The 22,958-nt window shown below is 43.2% G+C and overlaps 1 protein-coding gene across 1 annotated transcript in view; it reads right to left on the reverse strand.

Moving 5' to 3' along the window:
• Positions 1–22,958, reverse strand: part of ULK4 (unc-51 like kinase 4) — a 492,439-nt gene that overhangs the window by 437,822 nt on the left and 31,659 nt on the right. The window contains exons 14-17 of the mRNA XM_029938787.1: positions 22,750–22,848; positions 19,249–19,562; positions 16,856–16,977; positions 8,494–8,698 (exon numbers count right to left, since the gene is read on the reverse strand). Of these exons, the coding sequence (XP_029794647.1) occupies positions 8,494–8,698; positions 16,856–16,977; positions 19,249–19,562; positions 22,750–22,848 (740 nt within the window). The remainder of the gene's footprint in view (positions 1–8,493; positions 8,699–16,855; positions 16,978–19,248; positions 19,563–22,749; positions 22,849–22,958) is intronic.

A 22,958-nucleotide genomic window follows, 5' to 3' on the forward strand; every position in this document is an offset into this window, starting at 1 on the left:
GGTAATTCTGAGGCACACTAGGGTCTTCAGAACTCCTGTTCTAAAATGAGCATTTCATGCCATAGCTATTTCCCTCTTAATTCCACGTTAAAATTAATCCCAAAAAATTTTTGATGTATCAGGTGTCCATTATCGTTTATTTTAAAATATTATCTAAACCCTCTTGAGCGTTCTTTATTGGCACAGGAGTTGCTTAGAAAGATTTTGTTTTATTTCCAAACATTTGGGGGAGTTTCCAGACTTCCTCTTGTTATCTAATTTCTTTCCACTGTAGTCAGAGAATTTAGTCTAAATTTTAATTAATGTCATAAATCCAATTTATCTTAATCCATTGTTCAGATGTTTTTTGTGGCTGAAAATGTTGTCTTAGTGAACATTCAGTGTGTACTTCAAATGAACGTGTCTTACAGTTGTTGGAGTTAGTGTTCTATGTCAAACTAGTTCATTTTCATTTGTATCAAATCTTACATTTTCTTTCTGACTCCTTGGTTAAAATATATCCAACAATCATAATGGATTTGTCTACTTGTACTTGTAGTTCTAGCAAACTTTTCTTCATCTATTTTAAAGCACTATTAGGGGCGCCTGGGTGGCTCAGTCGGTTGAGCATCTGACTTTGGCTCAGGTCATGATCTCATGGTTCATAGGCTCAAGCCCTGTGTCAGGTTCTGTGCAGACAGCTAGCTCAGAGCCTGGAGCTTGTTTCAGATTCTTTGTCTCCCCCTCTCTCTGACCCTCCCCACTCACGCTCTCTGTCTCAAAAAATAAACTATAAAATAAATTTAAATAAAGCACTATTAGTTGATGCATACAAATTAAGGATTATTGAATTAAAACTTTCATTATAAAATACTCATCTTCGTCTCTTAATGTCTACTTGGTTATTAATGTATCCACACAAGTTTTGTTCCTAGTATTTCCATGGTACATCTTTCTTCCATGTTTCTTAGTTTATCTTTAAAGTAGGGAGCATGTAAGGTGCGCATAGCTGGCTTTCTCTCCTTTACCCCGTAGGACAACCTCTCCACTTTTGCAAGGACTATTTGAGCCACTAACACTGAATAGAATTACTAATGTGGTGAGGTTTAAATCCACCGTCTTGCTATTTGCTTTCTCTTTGTCCCACTTAAGCTTTCTTCCTTTCTTCCTACTCTGCTTGTTTTGATTTGAGTATTCATTTAGTATTGTATTTAATCTCTTCTATTGATTATTTAGCTATAGCTGTTTAATTTTTTACTAGCTACTCTGAAGATTTTAAGAGCATCTGTAAGTTATCACAATTCACTTGAAATCAACATACTATTTCATAAACAGTATAACACAAATATGTATATGCTATACATAGAACATAAAATGAGACAGAAGACGTATTTGCTAATTGTTGATAATTTCCAAAATTCATGATAGGTATCAGCTACACTGCCAAGAATCTTGTCGAACCTGGACCAAGATACACATACAAAGAAACTCACACTGCTGAAAATAACAAAACTAAAGAGAAAATTTACACACCGGGAAGCAAGGACACAAATGAATGCAGATTTATCAGAAACCACCAAAGCCATAAGATGCGAAAACATTTCTAAAGTGATGAAAGAAAAAAGAAAGTGCTATCTCAGAATTCTGTTATCGATGAAAATACTCGCAAAAATAAGGAAGAAATAAAGAGAAAATGGGTAAATTCATCTCTAAACGGAGAATTTAACGTGAAATGTTGAAGTAGATCTTTCAGGTTAAAGGGAAATAGGCCTAGATACAAACCTGGGTTCATAAGAATAAAGAATACTGTAGCAGTAAAGTAGCTTAGAAAATACACTGTTTCTTCATCGTAGACTCACACGGAGCCACAAGAGTAGTGCGGAGAGATCCCGGGTCCTCTTCCTCCAGTTCCCACAACGGTAACATGTGCAGTGACAGTACGCACACTGTCAAAAACCACAGCCGCGGCGTTGGCACAGCACCACGTGTAGCCCCGCATCCTCTCACCTCGGCGCAGGTTTGTGCGGTCACAATACGGATCTACTCCGTGACCACCGTGAGCTCCCGCGCCAGCCCTGCACAGTGGGCGCTCCTCCTGCTCTCAGCATCCCCCACCCCTGGCAACCACGGCTCTGTTTTCCAGCTCCATCACTTCGTCATTCCAAGAATAATATACCAACACAACCTTTCACTCGGCACAACGCCCTTGGTATCCACCCAAACTACTATACACAGCAACAGTTCCTTCGTCTTCGCTGTTACGTAATACTCCATGGTAAGGCTCGTCCCAAGGTTTAAGGACTCACAAACTGAAGGACGTGCCGGTGTTTTCAGGTTTTGGCTACTACAAGTAAAGCTGGTATGAATCGTCAGATATAGACTTTTGTATGAACAGAAGATTTCATTCTCTCCAAGAGAGCCCAGGAGCAAAACTGCTGAGTCATATGGTAACTGTAGGTTTCATTTCTTACAAAACTGCCAACATGTCTTCTAAGAGTGCATTTGACACTCCCACCAGCAATGGACGAAGGCCCAGTTCACAGCTCTCTGCCAGCCCCTGGGATTGTCCCTCTTTATTATACTGTTTTCATACACATGTAGACGCAGTCTTCGTTCACATTTCTATAATGAATAATAATGCTGAATACCCTTTCATGGATTTACTTCCCAGTCACGTATCCACTTTGGTGAAATGTCTCTCACGTCTACTGCCCATTTTCTAATTTTTTTATTCATTTGTTTGTTTACCATTGAGTTTTGAGAGTTCTTTACTATTGCAAATAACATTTGTTTTTTGGGATCATACTCTTGGTGTCAAGTCTAAGAAATCTCTGTGAGTGATGAAGAGTTTCTTCTCTGAACCCTGTGGATAATTTTATTTTCTTGCAAAGAGTGTGGAGTTTTGTTGTCAAGCAGTTGAAATACCAGGCACCCACCTCAATCCTATGAAGGCCTGGTTTTCCTTTAGTCCCAGGGCATAGTGCTTAGACCCAAAACGTAGGCCTTCTGGAATTCCAGTGCAAAGTCCAAAGTGTTTATCAAGCCCTCTTAACTTGGTTGGGCCTGACCCCAAAGTCTATCTCCGCAGCACTGGGCAACTGCTGAAATTTCTGCTCAACTCTTCGGCCTGCCAGCTGCTGCTTTCTGCCCGGTTCCGTGCAGCACAGCCTCCCAGGTAGCCAAGGCCTGCAGACGAATTGCTACTCACTTTTTGTGGCTCTTCTCAGATTTCCCCCCTACTCCTTTTCTACCCTGTCTAGCAATGCCAAATCCCCTTCTCGGCTCCTTGGCCAGCAAGACTGTTGTGTTCTGCCTGAACTCGGTTCCACTGCATGAAGTCCGAAGCCCTGCAGGGAATAAGCCAAATCAGAGGATGTCTCCCAGAGCCTGCTTCCCTCCCTTGAATGGTGTGTCCTCTCCGGCTTCTATGTGCTGTTTTTAGACTCTGTCCAGGTACATTACTAGTAGGAGCAGAAGGTTAAGCCCAGTACAGCTGCTCAACCATCACCAGAACCAGAACTCCAACCCAGGTCTGACTGTGACGTTAATTTTTCAGTTTGGAAGAAGTATAAATTTATACGCCAAATAGGATGAAACTCAAATAACTGATTCCAAATTTATACGGAAATTTGGAAGGAAAACACTTTTTCCCTTTCTAGAGTTGAAGATAAATATCAACAAACTTCCTTGTTCTCTCCCTGCGTGGACAGGTGGGCGGCTCTCCCCAGCCACTTGTAAATGCCCCCTTCGCTAGGAAGGGTAGCTCGTCCAGGGTCACATCTGCAACTAACGCTACAGGAGACCCTCGGGCTACGTCTCCTATTCTGAAATTGTACCAAAACTCAGAACTGGAGCCACACTAACCCACCAACACACTGGCCCCAAACAGTCTTAAGATCTCAATATTTCAGATTTCAGTTTTCCCGATTTCTGACTTTTGAGGATTTCCCTTATTTTCTTGTGCACACAGCTATGTATTCTAAAGTCCATTTGTTAAAGATTTATCCTGTGTTTCTCATTTTTTGTTTGTTTTCTGTTTGTTTTGCTACTTAAGTATTTTCAGGCTATCTAAGTAGCTAAACTTAGAAGGCTCTATGTTATTTTTATAATGAAAAAAACTCATAGTAAATGCTATGTGGAAAAAGTAGGAAAAAACAATTTCATATATGTACATAAAACACACCTAAATACAGCCAAAAAGCACAAGTATCCTTTGTTCTTCAAAGATGTTTTAAGTTGACTAACTAGGAGCGTGGAAAATCAGGACCATGACGAACAGACTGTGTACAGGTGTGCTAGCAAGGAAACGCTCCAGGACGCTGCACCCCTTCCTCTGCCGTCCCTGGTGGCGCATCGTCTGAGCCTAACTGAACAAGGTCCAAGTCAACACTCTATCCCACAACCTCTAAAATACACACGGGATCTGTCTCTAAATGCAGTTCATCACTTCACACGATGTTCAGAGAGAACTAAATGAGTTAAATAATGCTTCTAATCACCATATCTCTATCCACTGCTTAGTATAAAATGTAATTATAAAACCAATTCAGCAGAACAGTGAATATCACAGTGGCAATAATTTGAAGTCAAGAATTCTTAGGAGATATTCTGTTGAGCAACGAAATCACAAAATGTGATTATCCAACAAAAAAAATTAGGACATAAAAAAGCGAAATACAGGTGCCTGATGGCTCAGTCAGTGCAGCATGAGACTCTGGATCTTGGGATTCTAGGTTCAAGCCCCACGTTGGGTGTACAGATTACTTAAAAATAAAATCTTAAAGTAAAAAGCAAAATAAATTTTGGAAGTTAGATATATTTCGAAACAATGACAATGTTGCATAGCAAACTTAAATTAATCTGTTGAAAGTGAAAATAGCAAAGGGCTTTTTACGAGTTTAGGCTCGCCGGGGCCTAAACTCGGGCTCCCAGACTTTACCGGCGTGGTGGATCCATGCTGAGAGCCAGAAAGTGAAAAGAGAAAAAAATAATAGCAATCAATGATAGCAAATATATCAATATACCATAAATTTAAATTGTACATTTGAACTTAAAAAAAGGGTTAAAAGTTATAATCATATAATTTATTACTTTCTTATCATATATTTAACAAGACAGTTAAAGTGACACTGCACCGGAAGATGTCCCCACAATGCAGACGTCTGGCCCCCCCTCTTTAATGGAGTGATCAAAGTACAACCATCAGGGGAAGCCTGACACTGCACGCCTCCCGGCGTGAGGAAGTATAGAGCACCCACCCTCACCCATGATAAACTGTTACCCAAAACCAAGGTTTCATCCGAATCTAATCAAGCCTCTCAACCTAACTTATAGTTTATAGAACTTTAGGGACTAGATGACTCAGAAAAAACAAAAACAAAAACAGAGGAGTCCAAAATGAGGAAGAACATTCTACAAGCAGCTTGGATTCTTCAAGAAATCAATGCCATGGGGGGGGGGGGCAATTGGAACAACAAATCTATAAGAAATATTAGCACACGCTCCCCCTTAAAAGAAAACCAACAGAGGATTATGAAAACAAACAAAAAACTCCACAAGCCAAGTGAAGTTCATTCTAAAAACAAAAACGGGGTTTAACTTTAGGAATGCCAATAATTCCTGTTAACAGAGACAGAAAAATTATGCCATCACCTCCACAGATGTCCTACAATCATATTCAACACTCATTCATGCTAAAAATAAAAACTTGGTAGAGCCTTATTTAACAAGATTTTATACCAAACCAAATATTAATGAGAATACAGAACACTGAAAATCTTTCACTGCTGTAAGGATTTTCACTTCATAACATTTTTAGAAAATCATTTAGACTAGCCTCTAATGTTGAACACAGGCATACCCATGACAAGCGATTCGAACTCCTAGGTTTACCCAACAGAAATCTCACATACGTATACCTAAACAAGTGTGCAAGAATTACTTATAAAAGCCAAATACGGAAAACTACTCCAAGGTCCACCTCCAGTGGTGTGATCTATCCGTTTAATGAAAATGAACTACAGGCACCTAAAACAACAAGGACTTCCCAACCAAACCTGGAGCAAAATCAGCCAGATACCAAAGAATACATGTCATATGACGGACTGTAAACACAATTCAAAAGCAGGCAAAATCATCATAGTATTATTATGGTGGTGATCACCTACAGAGCACAGGGAGAGACCAGGGACTGGAAAGGGTGTAAGGAATCCCACCATGCTGGTAATGTTCTAGGTTTTTTGTTTTTTGGTTTTTTTTTTATTTTACTTATGTCTTTATTTTGATAGAGAGAGAGAGACAGAGAGTGAGTGGGGGAAGGGCAGAAAGAGAAAAAGACACAGAATCTGTAGCAGGCTCCAGGCTCTGAACTGTCAGCACAGAGCCTGACGCGGGGCTCAAAACCACAGACTATGAGATCATGACATGAGCTGAAGTCAGATGCCCAACCGACTGAGCCCCCCAGGTGCCCCTTTTCTATTTCTTGACCCAGAGTGAAATATGTTCTATTTCTTGACCCTGGGTTTTCACTTTGTGACAAGTTACTGAGCATGATACATATGTTTTGTACACATTTCTGTATATCTCTAACTCTTCAATTAAATAAAAAGCTTATAATTTTTAAACCAAGCAACAGAAGTTACACTTCTGTGTAACAGAAGTACATAGTAAAGAATTATTTCAATCAACCTGAAACTCAGTATTTTAGCTGTATACATCATCCAATGAAATATTCCATGGACCAAAACAAAACACAAAATCAAACAGAATGGTACAAAAATACCTTAAACTGCACTTTGCAGTCTTATTGTTAGCAACAATATTAGTATTGTTTTTAAACTATTTATTCTAAACCATAAGTTAAAGAAAATAATATGTTAATGTCATTAGCAGTCAAGATTTTCATCTTACAAGAAAAATAAAAATTTAAATCAGAAAGGTAAAAACTCAAATTTAAATTTGAAATTGGAAGTGTCAGTATGAATGGACTTATTTTTCATTTTAAAAAATAATACTTCCTAATTCTAACCCTTGGAAAGTTCTAGAAGAAATGGTAATCCCAATAGCAATGAGCACCCTTACCCAGACTTTGTTCTCTAAGTACCATTTCCAACTAAAATTAAACCAAGTTCCTTAAAAATCTGATGTCAAAACTAGGGCTTAATTATTCCCAAGCAAAGCCTGTGACATCTTGTGGACAGAAAGCAGACGAGTTATCAGGGACAGCAGTAGGGTCATGTCGAAAAGTGGGAAGCAAACTCAAAAGGGCTCCCACTGGACTTACTACAATTTAAGCATCAAAGAGACTAATAATGCCAAAGAGTGAAATATATAAACATACATGTATTAATCTAAAGTACTTAATAATACAAAGAAAAATCTCATTGGCCACATCAAGATTACAAAGGCACCAACTTGTTGTTCTGAAAAATAATCTATAAAGGAAACAATCACTTATCCTGCCTTTGCTAAACAAACTATACTTTAGGATAATAATGTAATCATTAGGGGCAAGTTCTCCTCTAAGAAAACCTCCCGAGTATAAGTCAAAAAGTGAATATCATTTTTGCAACTCTAGAGGGCTAAGGCATTTAAGCCATGATCAACGGATGCTAAAAACTATGAAGTAGGAGAGAGACGGGCAGCTTTGCGGTGAGAGTGCCAGCACCCGCCACCAGAGCGCGGTCCCAACCTCACGAGCGGTGGCGCAGCCACATACCGCCGGCCTCTCCCCGAGGAAACAGGAAACACACAGAACCAACTACGGAGAATGCCCTCCCCCCTTCCACTGAAACAGACTTGAATCTCATCAAGGCCCATACATCAAAAACAGCAGTTCACGGGAAATGCAGATGACTAAGGACCATGTCAAATGACACCAAAATGGTGGAATAAAGTTTCCACCATTCCAGATTTGGCTGAAACAAATGACAATCTGTCTTAGTAGAGGAGAGTAAAAAAACAATTGGGAAATGTTTGAAATTAAAAGACTTACAACTCTACATTATCTAAATGCAATGCAAGACCCTATTTCAACCCTAGATCAACGAAAAGGTACAAAATGAACGTGGGAGACCATCAAGAAACTCTGCACAGTGGCCCTGATCCCATGGCTCCCTGGGAGTAACCAGTGTGGCTTCGGGAGACAAAGGAGGGCCTGACCTCTGGCCACCACGAAACTCAGGGCACCACCAGCACAAGGGTCCCACCCCCAAAGGCCGGCGGGCCTTTGCTCCCCCAGTCACGGCGTGGAGCAATTAACGTGGGATTGAGCAGAAGCCCGAGAGCCCAAGAGATGACCCACGACGAACCTCATTGCTGGTGACCTGTCCCCGTGCATGAAGAACCTCAGTGGTACCAGACCCGATATGGTGCACATTCCAAACCCATTCTGTAATCAAACCCTCTAGCTTGACTCAGACAAAGGAGACCGGATTCCCAGATTTAAAATTAGACAATGACAAGGATACCTGTAATTACCTGTCAAGGAAATTACTGAAGCTGTTCCGGTTCAGTGGAAGGCCTCCATAATCCCATTACATGCGGAACCGAATGCACAGGAATGTTTTCTGTTTCTGCCCACATGGAAACCACAGCCATTCAAGGGGGCCGTGTGCAGGTGCCGACGTGCCCCAGAATAACCACGACGTTCACGCTGCCCCTGACCCGTGGGTCCTGGGAGCCGCTCCAGCTCTCTTCCTAATACTGGGTTATTCATTCTCTGTGGGGATAAGATACACAAAGGTTTCCATCCCAATAGTCTGGACTCCGGAGGTTAGGATGTCTTGTCGCCAACATGGCTAAACAGGAATCCCCGAATGCTACAGATCTAAGCTGTGATCATTTGTACACAACGTGACTCCTCATAGGCGAGCTTCCCGTGAGCCTCCAAATCCTATTATTCAGAAAAGCTCTATATGTTTGTCAGAATGCTCTTCCTCCAACAAGGAGTTAGTGAATTAGAAAAAAAAATCACTTACTACTTTTTCCGCGATAGCTGAATAAAAGCGTTAACAGCGCCCTGAAATGCGCGTCAAGCGCACACACTGAAACCAGCGGCTGCTCTCCAGCGGTGCTCCAGAACAGGAGCTCGGGGGGCCCCGGCTGCTCAACAAGGAGGTGCGTGTTCCCGGGTTGACAAACCAAGAACTGTGACCCCAAATCTAAAGGATCCTAAAGGCCAGATAAACCGCTCGGTCCAGCAGACGGCACGCCTCCCGCAGCCCTGCTTGGCTGGTTAGGCCTTGGCTCCTAGGAAGCCCGCTCTCGGGGGGTTTTCAGTCCTTGGCCGCCGTTCTCACCACCACCGGATGAACATCGTGGGTGGGCTGCACACTCGCCGGGTTTCTAACGCCCGCGGACAGCCACGTGCACGCCGAATGACAGCCTCAGGCAGCGGGCAGCTGGGTAAAATCAACCACCACCACAGAAGTGACGAAGACGGCAACGACACAGCTTTCCGGCCTGACGACTCCTAACGGAAAACAGCGAATGTGGGCCTCTCGGGCCCGCTCAGAACATGGCCAGAAAGAGGGAGCTGCTAAAATCCCACCCCGAGACCAGCCCTGAAACCTCCCTGAGCAGACACCACCGGTCGGCCAGAGAAGCGAGGCTTCCTTTAACTTAGTTTGCAAAACCAGCGAGGACGATTGGCCCAGGTCGCTTCCTGCGTAGTCCCCTAGATAGCAGACGTGAGACATGGACAGCCCCCCAAACTGACAGAGGATTACCCCTGCCCGACCCCGTCAAGAAGACGCCACCGGTACAACCAGTCCCGGTCAAGGACACACACGGCGCTCCCCGTGTAGAAGCTACTTTACAACAGCTCACCTCAGAGCCTCAGGCCGTGGACCGAGTGCTCCCAGCTTACAAGCTGAGTATGGGCACAAGAAACTCTTACTAATCCCTACTTCAAGAAAAAAACAGAAAAAAGAAAACCTCCGAATACTGACTAGATACGAGATGATATTCAGAAAACACTGTTGATCTGGTTGGGTGTGATACTGCTGCTGTGATTGTACTTTTTTAAATCCTCTTCTGTTATACATACACACTGAAACCTTTATGAGTTAGACGCTATCTGCGATTTTTCTTAAAACACGACCACAAGGGGAGGGGCAGGAGAGGGAATGTGACACGGAGGGGGAGGGGGAGGAGGAGGGAGAGATGACAGACAACACTGGCAACGTGCTGATAATTCCTGGGAGTGCTAGCTCCTCGTGCGGGTCTCTCTACTCTGATGCAGGCTACGCTTTTCCACAGCGGAAGTGTTTAATGCACGGGTCAAACTAGAGAGCCTGTTCGTTTGCCTTCCAGTTCTAAGTTTTAGGGTTCTGTATTAGACCTTTTCTAGAATGTATCCATTGCATGCTTGAGACTAAATCTATGCAGAATGTCAGGAAAATGTCTTTACAAATACTACGCAGAAGCAGCACGATGATTACAGGGCGGTAAGGGTGCCTTCCTGGAGGAGAGCTTAACAGGCCGCCTGTCCTTGCAGAAAGGAGAGCGAGGAATGGGATAAGGACATCGTGACCGGCTCTCTTCTACAGCCGCCGGCCAAAGAGCAAGACGAAAGAGACTTCAATTACACCACGAGGACAGTGAAATAGCTTTTTCTCCATCTCTTCCCTTTGGAATGAATTAAACTGCCATACTTCCCTACCAATCAATGATTTATTAAATCCTCCAGCACGGACTCTACCTAAATACTAAGATAAGTTACAAAATGAGGCTCTATACCTTTAAAATACCTAGACGATCTTAAACCACAATGTTTGTTTTGGTTTCTGTGCACCAGTAATAAACCTGCTCGAGAAATCAGTGTCTCACACCCGCATTTTATTCATGAAACCATGAACACCCACAACTGTGAATGTTCCAGAAACTGGTCTCAGAGTTCGGAAGCTGAGCTTCCACAACGGGCTCCCTGGGGTTCTCAAACCCCCTGAAATGACTGCATTGTCCTGTGGAGGCTGCCCTGCTGTTCATTAATCTCAAACAGTAATAATCAGTAATGGACTAAGACCATATGCCCTGCAGCAACTACTCCAAGAAACAGGGAAAAGATGCAACACCGTGCTGCTGCGTACCTGGTGAGCCATCTTCTTGAAGCGGAGAGAGAAAATTCAACTTCCAAAACTTTGTTTCCAGTGTTTGAGTGCCCTCTAGTGGCTGCTTCCCTTGGCACAACCAACGGCTCATCGCAGGAATTCATGAGGAAGTGTGAGAAGTAACAGCATACAAGAAGATAACATGCAGGGGCACCCGGCACAGTTTCAGGGCATTCTGTGAATGACTCACTATCCAGAGGAACTTAGTGCACAACAGAAAGTTTCCCGGGTATTTCATTACATGCTATGACATAGTTTTAGTAAACTGATTTTTCCAAAGTTTCATTTCAAATCAATAAAACATCAGAAAACCCCCAGAAAAGGACAGCGCACCAATGAAAGACAGGACCTCAGGAATTAACACCCTCCCCTCCTCTCGATGGGGGCAGCAGCACAACGGCAATGTTATTCAATAAGGGACAGCAAGCAGGAGGTGGGGGAACCTTTCAAACACAAAGCACCCGCCTCTGGAGAGAGCAGCGCTGGCTAACGATCCACCTGGGTGAGCACGGAGACAGGTGCCGTCTGGGAAGTGCCTCGCTAAGGGCACAGGCCATGGGCATGGGGCCAGGGAGGGAGCTGAGCGCAGCACCCAGGGTGACCGGCAGTCCCCGGGGTGGCCACAGAGGCCTTCTGCCCAGACCCAGGGGAATTCCTACAGCAGCAGAACATACTTTCTGTGACCACGGCCTCTGGGAGCCCCAAGCACAAAGATGCCAGTGGGTGTGGGCAACCACTAGGTGCCGGCCTTGGCCTCCAGCCTGTCTTCCCAGACTCTGCCACAGGCACCCCTCACCTGCACCCCTCCCAGGACTTCTGCCCACACACACTTCGCCTTCGGGATGTCCAGCACCAAGGGGGAACCAACTCTCTAAGCAAGAACCTTCACGGCCTCGGGACATTTCCGAACGTACAGATCCGTCTTTCCCAGGAAGCGTCCTACTGACGTCCGGGACAGCTGTCCCCGACCAGGAGCTTCCTTAGGCTCGCTGTCCACTGCTGCCGCTCATCAGTCACAGCACTCTAGGATTCCACTACGTGAGCCGACGCACTTTGTTCCACTGCTGACAGACACGGGGCTTGTTTCAAATTTAGGACTATTACAAACAGAGCCCATCAGACACATCCCTGTGCGTCATCTGGTACCCTGGGTACAAGGTAGGAGATGCTGGCTCACAAAGGAAAGATGCGCTCGGTTCTTTAATTTTTCTTTTTCAATGTTTATTTCTGAGACAAAGAGAGAAACAGAGCACGAGCAGGGGAGGGGCAGAGAGAGGGGGAGACACGGAATCCCAAGCACACCCCAGGCTCTGAGCTGTCCACACAGAACTCGATATGGGCCTCAAACCCACGAGCCGTGAGATTATGGCCTGAGCTAAAGTCAGAGCTTAATCAATTGAGCCCCCCAGGCACCCTGAGAGGTACTCAGTTCTGGAAGACCATCACCCAGCAGTCTTCCAGGGCGGCTGTGCCCACTTACATTCCCACCAGCTGCACAGAAGCCGGCCTTCTGCTCAGTACTTTTCCTTGTAACAGGTGGTCCTCTTCAAACGTAAGCGACGGAGGCTCTCTGCTCAAATTCTCCAGGGGCTTCCCACCTCCTTCAGAAAAACACCCCTCACCTGACCAGGGCTTCCCACAGGCCTGAGGGGACCTGGACCCTGGCTACTCCATGAACCTCGCCTCCTCCAGCAGTCCTCCTCCGGCTCTGGCTCGGCTCCAGCTATTCTACCCACAACCCCTTGCACCTGCTGTTCACCCGACCAAGGGACGTGCTCCCTCACACCCTTCAGGGCTCTGCCCAGATGTTCCTATCCCCGGCTTTCTCTGGCCGACCCATCTGAAACAGTGCCGCCGCCACCCCATCCTTCCCGAATGTTGGGAGCCGCAAAGATTTCAGCTGCTTGGCCATTTACTAGCCAGATATGTCACTCCCTGAGGGGAGTTGCAAAATAGGCAGGGGAGCGCCACTCCCTGTCAGAGGAGAAGCCAGAAGACCAAAGATCAACCGCCTGCAGGCAGGGTAGCTTCAGCCCCTCAGGCGCTGTGCTAAAACACTTTAGTCTGGTTCCTTTTTTACTCCAGTCTTAATCCCTTAACCCTGTTTCCTAGCAACCGACCTAGGTCAGCTGCCTTGTTTTCCGGCCTTGAAACCTTTATAAGATAGGGTGTTTTCTCAATAAAGAAGAGGCTTGATCGGATACCATGCGTTGTCTTTACTCTCTGTGCGTCCCCCCTCCTGCCCTTTCTTTCCCTCCCTCAGGAAAAGAACCCACGACAACTTTCCGCCCTGCCGGTTGGGGCGGACAAGACAGGTACTGCTGAACGCCGGGGACAAGCGCGCCGGGACCTGGCTTCAGCTAAGACACCCGAACCCCACTGTCCCTTTATCTTTTCCATCGCATCTCTCACCACCTGCACTAGGTACCTGCTCTCTCTCCTCCCCTAGAACAGACTCCATCAACACAGGGATTTTTTTATTTCTCTTGCTCAGCACTGTATCCTGGTCCCAAAGACCATCAATACAAGGAATAAAGTAGTACCTATCAGGGATGCCTGGCTCAGTAGGTTAAGCCTCCAACTCTTGGTCTCAGCTCAGGTCACAATCTTACGATTCTTTAGATGGAGTCCTGGGCAGGGCAATGTGCTGGCAGTGAGGAGCCTGTTTGGGATTCTCTCCCTCTCTCTCTGCCCTTCCCCACTCACGCACTCTAAAACAAACAAATACAAATTTCAAAAATAGTATCTGAATTTCTTCTGGAAGAAGACATGGGACAATGGTCTTCCTGCACGTAACACACCACCAGGCCCACAGCCGGCACTCAACAAATGTTCAAGCAGTAAAAGAACAACGAATTTGCCTTTTCCTCTCCTGTTCCCTTCTCCTCTGCCCTTTCCCATCTTCTCAAAGAACGTAGGATTTACTTTCTTGCTACTAACTTTCAACATTATACATATTCTTTCGGAAAAGTCCATTCTTTCCAGGTGACACGTCACAACATTAACAGCTATTATCTGGGCTTAAATGTTAATGGATTCATTGTTTATGTTTGCTTCTTCTTTACGTTACCTTAAGATTTGGTTACAGACAGCTACTGAAGCAGCTCGCTCAAGTACAATTTTTTAGAAATGTTGGTGAAATTAAGATGGAGGCTCTGAATTTCTGAAAAAGTCTTTTGTCCTCACAATCAAGTAATAGGATGGCTGTGCAGAGAAATTTAAGTGTTGTTCTATTTCTACTGAGATCTCAGCTTATAGTGTTACACATAAATTATATGCAGGTCTAATTAGCTTTTGTTTATAACCTGAGTTTTGGTTTTCTTTTACTCTTTGTAATTACAAATTTCACCACGATAGGCCTAATTGTGGGTGTTTTTTCAATGTGTTGCCTACAATTTGGTGAAACCTTTCATCTAAAGATTGAGTCTTTCTTCAGCTCAGGGTGAAATTTTCTTCTATTATTTCTTTCATGAATGTTTGCTTTGATCTCTCCCTCTGGAAATCCCATCATGTTTATCTTTGACAAGTGCTGTCCAAAAGAAATACAATTCAAGCCACAAAGGTAATTTAAAATTTTCTAGGGCTCATATCAAAAAAGAAAGTGAAGTTAACTACAATAATATATTTATCCAAATGTACCTAAAAATATCTGCATTAAAATATATTGTCAAAAATATTATTTGGATATTCAGTTATCTGAAAACGTAGTCTATAAAACATGTACAGGTGAGGGGCGCCTGGGTGGCTCAGTCGGTTGAGGGTCCAGCTTCGGCTCAGGTCATGATCTCGCGGTTTGTGGGTTTGAGCCCCACGTCGGGCTCTGTGCTGACAGCTCAGAGCCTGGAGCCTGTCTTCAGATTCTGTGTCTCCCTCTCTCTCTGGCCCTCCCCTGCTCACACTGTCTCTCTCAAAAATAAAACGTTAGAAAAAAAAAAAAGTACAGGTGAGATGCTTTTTCTTTTTTCATACTGAATCTTCAAAATCTGGTATGTTCTCTGCTTGAAGTTCATCTCAATTCAGACTACCTGCTTTTCAAAGCCGAGTGCCTGCCATACTGGACAGCAGAACAGATCTTCTGGAATGATCGTCCATGCTTTTTAAGTTCATAACTTTTAACCTTTCTCTTTTTCTTCTGAATCCTAAGGGAATTCTTCCAGCTGATCTTCAAAGTTTATTTATTTTTGAGAGAGAAACAGAGCAAGTGGGGGAGGGGCAGAAAGAAAGGGGGAGAGAGAGAGAGAATCCTAAACAGGATCTGCACTGTCAGCCAGAACCTGATGCAGGGCTCAGATTCACGAACCGTGAGAACATGAGCTGAGCCAAAACCATGAGTCGGACGCTTAACCGACTGAGCCACCCCAGCGCCCCCCTGCTGATCCTCAAATCCACTAACTCTGCTTCCGAAGGTGCCCAGCCTACTTATCACAGCGCCTACTGAACACTTTCACTCAACAGTCATATTTTTCATCTTCAGGGCTCACTTTCCGTGGCATATTTCTCCTGAGCACTGCCTATTGTGATGACCCAGGAATCCCCTCTAGGATGTCAGGACTATGTCGTAGAATTTTTCTTTAACTTCTCTTTCAACTCCTATAGCCTCTCTATGTCATTGGAAACCCTTGTTCTGAGTGATCAGAATAAGACCCCCAACTTTTGAGTTACTAAGCTTCTCTGATTAGTGATACTGCCCTAGCTTCTTGGCATTTTAGATTAAAAATCTACTTTATTCATCTCCAATAGCCAAGTGGGGTACCATCAGTGGTCACATAGGTCACAATTCATTCTTCTTGGTCCCAGAAAACAATAAAAAGGGAAGACTTAGTGTTGTTTCCTTTAGTAGCTCAGGGATCTCACAATTTGCAGAAAATGGGGATGGAATTAGCAGCAAAGGAAATCCAATGACCTTAAATGAATTGTCCATTCCTATCTACTCAGACCAGGGAGAACTGGGATCCCATCCCAGCAACTGGCTGAGGTACCGGACGGCACAGTTAAAGAATCTTTTCCATCACTACCAAAAGTAGCCACACAATATGTGGCTAAATAATTCCTCTTAAGGTCTCAACTACCTTGCCAGGCTCTGGCTCTACCGAAATCCCGTCTCCTTTCCACTTTCCCTTCCTTCAGGAGTTCTTAACCTTGCCCCTAAAAAGCCTTGGCTCTTTTCACCTATTTCAACTCCTGACACTCCCCAGTCCACGGGGGGAAGGACACTCAAAAAGGCAGTACAATGGTAGGATTCACGGATCTGGATTTACTGATTAACTAAGAGATGCTTCCCAATGTGAGTACTTGAAAGAAATGGTGGATGCCTCAAAATATCCTTCAAGCATGCACGTCCATTAAATACTCAGATCATATTTAATACGATACGATGAGGATGAAAATACTAATTTCAGGCTAAAAGGATTTGAATTTGAATTACGAACTATGCTTCCACAAGGAAATAAATCAGGTATAATAAAATGTTATGGAGACTATAAGAAAACTAGCAATGAAATAAACCTTATCCAAAAATTACTGAAATAATAATGAAGAGAACTCACAAACCTTTTAACTCTGCCGTATCACCTTCCATAACAGAATGTGCTGTAAATGTGGGCCTATGTTAGAGCCACAGGGTCTACTGAGGCCGTTTTACAAATGCCACAACTCCACCAAGAACAATTACATGAAGGTCGATGAAAGCTGCATGTTCTAAATCACAAAATCAGGAACAATCTTTTTTTGTCATTCATAACATTTCAGTAATAAAAGAGAATTACCTCAGTAACAGGTGTATTTTCCTGGAGCTCCGCTGTGTGTGAGGCCAGTAAACCAATCACCCGAGCAACCTTGGCCCGTCTGCAAATGAGGAAAAATAAGCTCTGAGGAGAACTACAGACCCAAGTAACATCACACAATGATGAGCATTAACGTAAAATAAAATGCGATGCGCAGGGGTAAGCACGTACTCCCCTACAAACACGCCCCGGGACACACATGCATGATGTGACTAAAGCTGAACAAGTGCTTTAATAAGAAAATGCAAAATAGGGGCGCCTGGGGGGCTCAGTCGGTTGAGTGTCTGGCTTTGGCTCAGGTCATGATCTCACGGTTCATGGGTTCGAGCCCTGCGTCAGGCTCTGTGCTGACAGCTAGCTCGGAACATGGAGCTGCTTCAAATTCTGTGTCTCCCTCCCTCTCTGACCCTCCCCTGCTCACGTTGTCTCTCTCTTTCTCTCAAAAATAAATAGAACATTTAAAAAAAATTTTAATGCAAAATAAAAGTTTTGAAAGGCTTTAACCAGAGAGGAGAAGGAAAATGTAATTAACCCTTTTATTTCTGAGTAGAGCAGTATTTGGCTAAAGGTTATGTTCTACTTGTTAGGCCAATGATTGTATACATAAGAGATTAAAAATAGAACTGTCCAGTATTTATATAACCCCTTGTACAGCAATTTTTATAATCGTGGATCTTATAAATGTTCTTCCAGAAACTACTAGTTGTAGTGAAGTTTCTGTTTCATTATCCAACAAAACATAAGGTTGATAGATTATTAAATATCATTTTCAGGTGACTTAGGAAAGTTTATTTCATGGAAAAGATCAGTCATAAGTTTTTTATAATTCAAAAAAATAGTTGAATGTGTGAGTTGATAAGAACCGTATGCTTTTCCCTTTTTTTGTTGAGAACCGTATTCTTATTGATGCTTGCAGGTTCCCTGGGCTGATCAGTGTACACGTCAGCCAGAGAGCCGCTACTTCCCGGGTTCTTAAACCACGAAGGACCCAGAGAGGGAGACAGACCTGACTGAGAGAAGAGCCACACAGGGGAGTGTCCCTGTTGCCGGAACTCTAACACTGCGTCTCAACACTTCTTGAATTAGCCATTCACATCTCTTAACGTGTGCAAATTGAAAAAGTCCCAGGCATTTGTAAGATTAGCATTCTGCCTCTAAATAAGATTATACTGTTTTTTAAATTTTAATTCCTCAGTTAACATATGTTATGTCAGTTTCAGGTGTACAATATAGTGACTCAGCACTTCCATACATCACCCAGCGCTCATCCTGACAGGCGCCCTCCTCAATCCTCAGTCCCTATTTCACTCTCCCCCCACCCAGCACCCCTCTGATCACCATTCAATTTGTTGACTACAGTTTCCCTCTGCTCATTTGTTACGTTTCTTAAAATTCCACAAGCCAAATCATGATATTTACCTTTCTCTGGCTTACTTCCCTTAGCATTATACTTCAGCTCCATCCATGCTGTTGCAAAGGGCAAGATTTCATTCTTTCTTATGGTTGAATAATATTCCGTTGTGAATATATACCCCATCTGCTTTACCCATTCACTGCATATGGACACCTGGACTGCCTCCATTATTGAGCTATTGCAAATAACGCTACTACGAACACAGGAGTGCGTGTATCCTCCCGGATTAGTGTTGTTCTGGTCTCTGCATGAATGCCTAGCTGTGTGATTGCTCGATCCTGGGGTAGTTCTAGTTTTACTCTTTGTGGAACCACCGTACTGTTTTCCACAGTGACGACACCAGTTTGCACTCCCACCAACAGTGCACAAGGGTTCCTTTTTCTCCGCTTCCTCATCAACAGCTGCTGTTTCTTGTGGGTTTTCTTTTTCAAGGCCATTCTTGTAGGTGTGATATCTCATAGTTTTGATGTCTATTTCTCTGATAATGAGTGATACTGAGCATCTTTTCATGTGTCTGTTGGCCATCTGGATGTCTTTAGAGAAATGTCTGTTCATGTCTCTTGCCCACAAATATTTAGATTATTTGTTTTCTGGGTGTTGAGCTGTGTAAGTTCTTTATATAGTTTGGATACTAAGCCTTTATTGATATGTCATTTGCAAAGATCTTCTCCCACTCCACAGGTTGCCTTTGATTTTGACGTAGTCCCAACAGTTTATTTTTGCTTCCATTTCCCTTGCCTCAGGAGACGGGTCTATAAAACAGATGCTATCCCTGATGTCAGACATTACTGCCCTCTTCTAGGATTTTGATGGTTTCAGGTCTCACACGTAGACTGTTCATCCATTTTTAATTTATTTTTGTGTATGATGGAAGAAAGTGGTCCAGTTTCGTTCCTTTCCATGTAGCTGTCCAGTTTTTCCAACACCGTGTGTTGAAGGCACCGTCTTAAAAAGATTTTACTTAAAAAGTGATCCATTGGCAACTGTGTTCCAGCCGCCGCAGCACCGCCTCCCGCTCCCCGAGCTCCAGCCCAAGGAGAAGCGGGTAAGTAAGGGGGTCTCAGCACCGCGGCTCGGCCCCAGCGGACTGCCCGCAAGTCCACCAGCAGTGAAGCACCGAGGAAGCAACGGCTACAAAAGCCGCTCACAAGAGTGCGCCCTCTATCGGAGGGGTGGAGAAGCCTCGCGGCTACAGGCCCGGTACCGGGCACTCCTCGATACCAGATGGTACCAGAAGTCCGCTCAACTCTGATCCGCAAACTCCCTTCCCAGCGTCTGGTGTGAGAAATTGCTCAGGGCTTCAAAACAGACCCGCGCTCCCAGAGCAAGGCCGTCGGTGCTCTGCAGGAGGCCAGCGAGGCCTACCTGGGGCCTCTGAAGACACCGACCTGGGCGCCATCCGTGCCAAACGTGTCACAGTTCTGCCAAAACACATCCAGCTAGCGCGCCGCATACTGGAGAGCGTGCTTAAGAAGCCACTCGGATGGAAAACATTTCATTCTTTAAAAAAAAGGTTTTTTTTCCTCTTCTTCCTGTTATTGGTAGTTCTGAACGTTAGTTTTTTTCAATCGGGTCAAAAGGTACCTAAGTATAGGATCGGAAAAGAAAACTAGGGGACAGAAATCAGGTATTGGCAGTTTTTCCACTTTCATTTGTGTGTGAATTTGTAATATAAACACGGGGACATAAAGCATTACCACAAGTCAAAATGTTTCAGTGAACACATTTCAACAGTTCAACTTTATAACAATTATAAATAAACCTGTTAAATTTTTCTGGACAACAATGCCAGCATTTGGATTTTTTAAAAACAAATTTCTTATTGATGGCAACTACCTGGTGTTTGTAGCATTTTTATCATACAGTAGATTCCATCCATCCACTGTACTTTTCTGAGTTGTCCTACACGCAAGTACATGTTTTCAATGTTGTCTGTCTTCTGTGCTGTTCCTATAAGTCGGCTATTAAAATACATTAAATTATTTTTAAAAAAAGTGATCAACTGGAAACAAAACTTGGACACTGGACCGGAAGCTTCAAGGAAAAGCACCTACTCACTGCTCTGCCACTGACCTATCCTGTGACCCAGGCCAAGTCAATTATGCTTCCATTTCCACATGTGTGCAATTTCAAGGGAGACATGGATTGACTTCTAAATTGTTTGTTTTTTTTTTTTTACAATGAAAACACAAACGCTAATTATCAGAAACTGACTAATGAATTAGAGGAAGCAGAGCAAAAACTTATCTTGGTTCAAAGACAAGCCTAAAGTACTTATGAAACACTAAATTGTTTCTTCATTCTACAAAATTAAATAATGCCCACGAGATTTATTCAACTAAAAGAAAATGTATTACAATGCGCTAAGTAAATGTTTTCACCAATCTCACCAGAAACCATTTCTATCAGAAAAAAAAAAAACACTATTTTAAATCTCTTATAGTTCTAAGTTATAAAGCAACAAAAACATTTGTCTATACTAAACACTTACATACAACTACATCTATATAAGATGCCCTCAAAAAACGCTTTTTCTCATAATCAGCTTCCTGTTTAAATGTCACCACATGAGGCGCCCCTGGAGTCCCATTACCTTGTACCTCACAAGTGTCCCCATACTCGTGACAGCATCTACAGCTGCACCGGCCAACAGTCTTTCCGCAATGACACGCACGCTCCGCATCTACACTGTTCAATACAGTATCCGTCACACATGTGTGACTAGTAAGTACTTAAAATGGTGGAAAAGCTAAGAATTGGAAGTTGTTACCAAGTTCCAATGAGATTACTGTGAAGCATAACAGGTTAATACAGCAGTTGAAATCCTCTGGGAGACACAAGTCCAAACCATATACAAACAGAAACAAAACCTGGGCAATGAGAGGCCGCCCAAAGTTAACACAGCTTCGGCTAATTCCCATCTTTGACTAAAATAAGCTGTAATAATTTCCTAAAATAAATCAGAGTAAAGGGGGAAAGGGAAGGAATATTATTTTGAAATAAATCTTAAAAATATTACACTTAAAAGTGATCAATTTCAGTGGCTTAGTCGGTTGAGCATCTGACTTCAGCTCAGGTCATGATCTCCTGGTTTGTGGGTTCGAGCCCCGTGTCAGAGTCTGTGCTGACAGCTCAGAGCCTGGAGCCTGCTTCAGATTCTGTGTCTCCCTCTCTCTGTGTCCCTCCCCCATTCATGCCCTATTTCTATCTCAATAATAAAGAAAGATCAAAAAAAAAATTTTTTAAGTGATCAATTTGAAAAAACATTTGGTAGGCCATTGGACCCGAAGTTACAAGGAAAAGCACCTAGTCACTACTCTGCCGCTGACCCATTTTGTGACCAAATCCAAGTCAATTATGCTTTAATTTCCACATGTGTGCAATTTCAAGGGATACATTAACTTCTAAATGCTTGATTATGTATAGAATAGGCAAATTCATAAAGAAAGAGTAGAAGAGAGGTCACCAGGACCAGGAGGGGGAAGGAGTTACTGTTCAATGACTAGTTGCTTCTGTGTACGATGATGAAAAAGTTCTGGGAACTGACAGTGGTGATGGTTGCACAACATCGTAAACATACTGAATACACTGAATTGTACGTGAAAAAAATTACTAAAATGGTACATTTCACATTATGTATATCCCCACAGTTAACCTAGTTTCTTAATTAAAATATTGAGTATTATTATATGTGGATCACATACCTTGGTAAAGTTGCTTAGAAAAGGATACAAAATTTCCTAATTATCCACTGTTGAACATTAATTTTTTAAGTTTATTTATTTTGAGAGGCAGAGAGCACGTGGGGGAGGGGTAGAGAGAGGGAGATAGAGAGAGAGAGATATATAAAGAGAGAGAGAGAGAATCCCAAGCAGTCTCCGCACTGTCTGTGTGGAGCCCGAGGCGCAGTTTGAACTCTTGAACCACAGGATCACAACCTGAGCCAAAACCAAGATTCGGACATTTAAACTGAGCCACTCAGGCACCCTCTACTTCCGAAAGTTCCAACAAAAGGGCATTTTTATACACACCAACTGGGAATGCAGGTCGACAGTGTTTCTAAAGAATGTTTTAGCAATTTATCTAAGAGTGTTTTAGCAATTCATCAGATGTCACAAAACTATTTATTGCCTTCTACTCACTCCTTCTAAGAGTCTGCCCTAAGGGGAAGAAGAAAAAAACAAACATTCACCAACATTTAACCACAAAAATTGTTCATCAATATTATTTACAGTGTCATAACATAATCCAAAAATAGCGAACAGGGTAAATTAAATGATCAGGCATTCATAGCATAGAAAAAAGGCATACCTTGGAAAAAAAAAACAAGACAAACAGTTATTTACATTAAAAAATACTATGTCGTGTAAAAAAAAAATACCATGTCATAAGGGGAAGAGAAAATTCTATGTTGCTCTATTGTGTTTTTCTACATGCTGAACAAATCAAGGCATAAACACACCTACTTCGACACTGACCGCCCATCACCGAGCTAAGGGGCCGGCACGCTAGCAAGGTGACGCGACCTGGCTCAGAGGAGGCCTCCCTGGAAGAACTGGTGCTTGAACGGAAAAAGACAATAAAAGAAGGTTCCAAGAAGAGGAGGTCTTATTTTTTCTCATTTTCCTCAAACACAAGCTGTTTTACAATTAAGCTTCAATCTAAAAAATA

This window comes from Suricata suricatta, chromosome 5 (genome assembly GCF_006229205.1).
Source record: "Suricata suricatta isolate VVHF042 chromosome 5, meerkat_22Aug2017_6uvM2_HiC, whole genome shotgun sequence".
Lineage (NCBI taxonomy): Eukaryota > Metazoa > Chordata > Mammalia > Carnivora > Herpestidae > Suricata > Suricata suricatta.